This window comes from Otolemur garnettii, unplaced genomic scaffold, assembly GCF_000181295.1.
Source record: "Otolemur garnettii isolate 467f Iridium unplaced genomic scaffold, OtoGar3 scaffold00127, whole genome shotgun sequence".
Classification (NCBI taxonomy): Eukaryota; Metazoa; Chordata; class Mammalia; order Primates; family Galagidae; genus Otolemur; species Otolemur garnettii.
In genome coordinates, this window is record NW_003852522.1 from 589,514 (window position 1) to 595,286 (window position 5,773).

Below are 5,773 nucleotides of genomic sequence, written 5' to 3' on the forward strand. Positions count from 1 at the left end.
GCCTGACCCGCGGCCGCGTACAGGGGCTGCTGGAGGAGGAGGCAGCGGCACGGGGCCGCCTCGAGCGCACCCGCCTCGGAGCGCTTACCCTGCCCCGCGGGGACAGGCCCGGACGGGCGCCGACGACCGCCAGTGCCCGCCCGTCGCGGAGCAAGGTGAGCGCGCTGGGGCGCCGCGCGGTGGGCAGGTGCGGGCGAAGTTCGTGGCAGGGGCGCGAGTCCCAGAGGAACTAAGTGGCTGAGGCTTTGCGCGGGTTTCGCGCGAGCTCGGTGCTTGGTGACCTTGGCAAGTGACTTAATCTCCCTGAGCCTCAGTTTCCTCCGCCGTAAATGCGATTTACTGACAGTAGCGACCCCTTGGGGTTGTTGAGCGAGTTCAGTGAGATTTGGTTGAGGGCTGTATTAACACAGAGCCTGGCATGGAACGATGCCTGAAAGTTAGTCCGTATTGTTATTAAAGGTCGTGTTGGGCATACGACTCAGCTCTCCTAGTCTCTGAGGCCAGGATCAGAGCAGCTACTAATCTTATTTCTCTCCCTATCCCCAGAGAGGTGGAGAAGATCGAGTGCTTGAGAAAGAAGAGGAAGAAGATGATGATGATGAAGAAGATGATGATGATGATGTGTCGGAGAGCTCAGAAGTGCCCGATAGTGACCGTCCTGCAGGTGCCCAGCACCATCAACTTAATGGTGAGCGGGGCCCTCAGAGTGCCAAGGAGAGAGTCAAGGAGTGGTCACCCTGTGGACCCCACCAGGGCCAGGATGAAGGCCGGGGACCAGCACCGGGCAGTGGCACCCGCCAGGTGTTTTCCATGGCAGCCATGAATAAGGAAGGGGGATCAGGTAAGGATCTCTCTAGGTGGGGCTTGAGGGGGGCAGTTTCTGGTAGGGAGGAATCAAACCCTAAGACAAAGCCACAGGCAGCTGTTTTTTTCTTTCCCAGCCTCTGTTGCCACTGGGCCAGACTCCCCATCCCCTGTGCCTTTACCCCCAGGAAAACCAGCTCTCCCTGGGGCTGACGGGACCCCTTTTGGCTGTCCGTAAGTCGGGGTGTTTGAGACATGGGGGCACTGCCCAAGTGTGTGTAATTGTGTAATACTTAGAGAGGTGTCAGTATTCACTGATGCCTTGTTTTGCTACAGTTCTGGGCGCAAAGAGAAACCAGCTGACCCCGTGGAGTGGACAGTGATGGACGTAGTGGAATATTTCACCGAGGCAGGCTTCCCAGAGCAGGCAACAGCTTTCCAAGAGCAGGTGAGTTTCTAGCACAGGACTAGATACCATAGCATACACACACTCATGGGAGGGGGGTGGTGTTCTTACTTTCTCTTTGTTCTCCTGTCCTGTCCTGTCCTGTCCAGGAAATTGACGGCAAGTCTCTGCTGCTAATGCAGCGTACAGATGTGCTCACCGGCCTGTCCATCCGCCTGGGCCCAGCCTTGAAAATCTACGAGCATCACATCAAGGTGCTTCAGCAAGGCCACTTTGAAGATGATGACCCTGATGGCTTTCTAGGCTGAACGCCCAGCCTTACCCCTACCCCAGCCCATTCCAGCTACCTTCTCACCCAAGACCCCCCAAAGTCCAGGAGCTGGATGGGACACCCTCAGCCCTCATAACAGATTCCAGGGAGGAGACACTCTTTACTCATTTCTCCATTTCATGTCTCTCTTTACACACATCAACTCCCCGCTCATCAGTACGGTGGAGGGACAGTGGCCTGTTCATTTCACCCCTAGAAGGCCAATCCTTCCTCCAGCCCAGGACATTTTTGGAAAAAGAAAAAACAAAAGGAATAGAGGGGCTTCTCATCCCCTCCAAGATCCTCTTCAGTTCAGCCATTTGTTTCCTGTATAAATGTTTTTTTCTTGCCTGTTTATTTTGGTGGGTGGCCTTTTCTCCACCACCGCCCATGCCCTTTTTCCAGGCTACCTTGGGCCCCTAGAGAGTGGCTGGGGTGGGTTACCTGGGCTTTCTTTCCCCTTTCTTTCTTTCTGTTGGTTGTTGCTCCAGCTGGCTATATTGCTTTTTAATATTGCACCGAAGGTTTTTTAAATAAAATTTTAAAAAAAGGAAAAGGAAAAAAAATTACCACAGAGTCCATTTTATGAGTGGGTTGGGGAGGGACAGTGAAGAGCCTCCTAGGAGACCCTAAGGTTAGAACAAAATTGTTTGGGCAGAGAGAAAGCCAAGTGCATGGTGCTGCCTCATAGCCTGCAGTAATAATAACCACTCCAGGAGGGTGGGGATAAAACACCCAGGTACACAGAGTAGGTGCTCAAATGTTAATATGTGTTGAGTAACTAGCAGTTCACGCCATGGTTTGGGGTTTTTTGGTTTTTTGTTTGTTTTTTGTTATTTTGCAGTTTTTGGCCGTGGCTGGGTTTGAACCCACCACCTCTGGCATATGGGACTGGTCCCCTACACCTGTGAGCCACAGGCACTGCCCACCCATTTTTTTTTTTCTTCTTTCTTGAGACAGTCTCTTTTGCCCAGGCTAGAGTTCCATGGCATCAGCCTAGCTCACATCAACGTAAGACTCTTAGGTTCAAGCAATCCTGCCTCAGCCTCCTGAATAGTAGCTGGAACTACAGGCACCTGCCATAACACCTGGCTAATTTTTCTATTTTTAGTAGAGATGGGACCTCCCTCTTGCTCAGGCTGGTCTCAAACTCCTGAGCTCAAAGGGATCCTCTCGCTTTGGCCTCCCAGAGTGCTAAGATTACAGGCATGAGCCACTGTGCTGGCCCATGCTTTTTGTCTTTAAAGAGACAGGGTCTGTCATAGAGGCTAGATTGAAGTAGCATGATCTAAGTTCACTGTAGCTTCTAACTCCTGGGCTCAAGCAATCCTATATAGCCTCTCAAGTAGCTAGTGCTACGGTCCAGTGCCAGGGCTGTTTTTTTTTTTTCTTCTTTTCTTTTTTAGAGACAAGGTCTTGCTATGTTGCCCAGACTAATTTCAAAACTACTGGCCTCAAGCGATCCTCCTCAGCCTCTTGAGTAAATTAGGAGCTTCATTTTTCCTCGGTTCTTCCTGCAGCCCTATGGGGCAAAGAACTAAAACCCCGCTTCACAGATGAAGCAACTGGCCCAGCCCAGCAAAGATGCTTGCTCAGGGTCACCACACAGGGCTGTGTTTGACACTGTCTTGAGTTCTTTACTCAGTTTTTAAATATAATAAATGTGTTTGGCTTCATAGCTATGTAACTTAGCCTGTACATGCTACAAAGAATCTAATACAAATGTAGTGGACAGGGATCTGTTCTGAGACCATTGTAGGGTCTCCAGCCTTCATGTTCCTCTCCATAATAACAGCGGAAGGGATTGGGCCATCAAATGAAATCATGGGATAGGAAAAATTTTCCAAGTGAAGTTTTTAGTAGTAGTAGTTATAGCTACATCACAAATCCCTACTAAGTTCTTGCCTAGTTTCTCGACCCCATTACAGTCAAAAACATAACATTGGGGGTGGACCTACGCATCCTTTCTTTGTCTACCTGCGCCCCAAAGATTTGGACGCACATGAGATACTACTCTTCTCTAGGAAATCACCTTGGTGAGATAAAGGTGCCACACCCGTGAGATGTGACCACTCCAGCGCCAGCCTGGGTCTTTTCACTCAGCTCATCCCTCCTTCCCACCGCCAGGTTCCCTTAGCGCGCGTGTGCGCAGGGCACGAGGGTGCGCAGCCAGTGAGTGCGCAGGACCAGAGCAGCGCGCCCCTCCTGCTTGTTGATATTCAAAAGAGGCGAATTCACCCAGCGCCACGGCGCTGGTGGAGAGGTTGAGGCCCGGGAGAGTTGGAGGGGGACGCTCCCAGCCCAGCCAAATCCTAGGATCCTGGGGCTGGGTGAATCTAGCCTATGGCTACCCGTGGCTGAGTACGAGAAGCTTAAAGAGGCTGAGGTCCCGCCCCTGCCCCAAGGATGGCTACGGAGCAGTGGTTCGTGGGGCCTCTTCCTCTGGGCCCCGGAGAAACGCCGCCCCCGGAGGACTTGGAACGCAGAAAGCAGCCTTGTGGAAACTCCTCGTGGTCGACGGCCCCTGTTATTACTGGAGACCCACCGGAACCAGAGCCTGAGGACGTCCAGGGCCAGCTGCCAGAGGCCTCAGCGACCTCTACACCTTCCCCTGAGCCTCTTGTCCCCCCTGGGCCAACCCCTCCCCGCCTACCCCTAGACACTATGTTCAGCCCCATCACCGAACAGCTCCGCTACCTGCTCAAGAAGGCAGATGATTTCCAAAGCTACTTGCTCTACAGGTGAGGGTGGATGTGGTCTTAAGTTCCTGTGGGTAAGGAGACTTGGAGAAGGTGACAGGATAGGTGACACACACCATGGTGGCAAAAATAAATGCATTAGGAGCTAGAGGAAGACAGTAAATGAAGCTAGCTGATTAGGAATCCACTTTCAGAGAATAATGAGAACTGCAGAATTGGGGGGTAGTGTGTCTGGGGGTTGCCAAATCTCTAGGACTTTTTCTCGCAGTTTTTAAGTGTTGGCTTAAATTTTGAACCTTGTGCTGAGCTAAACAAAACTCACCTGAGTCAAATTTGGCCACTGTCTGCCAGTTTGAGACCCCAAAGGATAATGTGATTCCCAAACAGGAGAAAAAGAGATTGCAATGCTCACATTTTAATGTCTATTGGAATCCCCTGAGAGGCTTTTAAACTCCAGAGTTCTGGGCTTCACCCTGCCTGGAGTTTTGAGTCCAAAGTGAGTTGTAGCCCTCAGGTGTCAGCCTTTTAACAAGTGTTCCAAAAGGTTTTGATGCAGATACTCAGAGAAAAGCCTGGGACTAGATTTTGCACCAGGGATCTAGGCCAGGGACACATGTGAAAGGTTAGTAGAATGAGGGAAACTGGGGAAGGAGAGGGATCCCAGGCAAAGGCCCCCTTCTCCCTTCAGCAGGGACCGAGTACAAAAGGAGCAGCTGGCAAAAGCCATGCCAACCTTCCTACAGATGTGCGAACCCTACTTTCTATACTTGGAAGCAGCTGCAAGGAGCATTCCCCCTATCTATGGAGCCCTGCAGGAGCTGGTCCGAAAGGGGGTGCGTGTGGAGCAGGTTTTCTGGACCCCATGCCTCTTCTCAAAGCTCCAGGACTGGGGGGTGAGAGCAAGGGGCCTATTCCCAGCTAGGGCAGCTGATCTCATTATACCTCCTCTTCTATGCAGCTGTTAGAGATCTCCCAACAGCTGACCCTGCGCCTGGAACAACTGGTGCTCATGTATGCCTCCTTTGGGTTTGTGAACTTGGAGGAAACTGACCCTCTAAGGTAAAAGGCAAAAAACTGGGATTGGGGGTTTGTGGCATAGCCAGGGTCCAGCCTCATCCCTTCACTGTCCCATTTCCTGCCAGCATCTCCTGTTTCTTCTGTGGAAGGTTCTCCATCAGCCCTTCCCATGAAGTATCTATCTTCAGATACTGTGCCCCAGCTGCCTACACTGCTAGCCGCTTCCCCAGATACCTCTATAAGAAGATGCGCTGGAACCTTGAAACCATCCCAGGACCCAGTGGCAGGGGACAAGATTCCCATGTGGAATAGTAAGTCCCCTTGCCAAAATCAAAGTACTGCCCTCTATAATGAATGCTAATATGGGCCTCTGAACCACCACCACCACCAAAGGATGAAAAGTAAAGCAGGAAACCAAAGACCTTTGAAAGGCCACCATTACCTTTTTTTAAAATTCACTCTCCCATCAAAATAAAAGAAAGTCCTTAAAAGGAGGCTGGCAGGGAGGAGAAAAGGCCTTGGTTTTTTTTGTTGTTT

General features: G+C 51.3%; 2 protein-coding genes across 2 annotated transcripts in view; both read left to right on the forward strand.

Annotated features, from left to right (window-relative positions):
* Positions 1-5: 5 nt before the first annotated feature.
* SAMD1 (sterile alpha motif domain containing 1) lies at positions 6-2,078 on the forward strand (the record flags this gene model as incomplete). The annotated part of the gene is made up of 5 exons (XM_012810123.1): positions 6-155; positions 547-841; positions 942-1,038; positions 1,141-1,252; positions 1,360-2,078. Coding segments are annotated over 5 exons (813 nt in total), but the record flags the coding sequence as incomplete, so codon positions are not given.
* A 1,848-nt stretch (positions 2,079-3,926) lies between these two features.
* CUNH19orf67 (chromosome unknown C19orf67 homolog) overlaps positions 3,927-5,773 on the forward strand; it is a 3,465-nt gene continuing 1,618 nt past the window's right edge. The window contains 4 exon segments of the mRNA XM_012810213.2: positions 3,927-4,261; positions 4,908-5,052; positions 5,178-5,278; positions 5,362-5,576. Coding sequence (XP_012665667.1) covers positions 3,927-4,261; positions 4,908-5,052; positions 5,178-5,278; positions 5,362-5,576 — 796 coding nt within the window.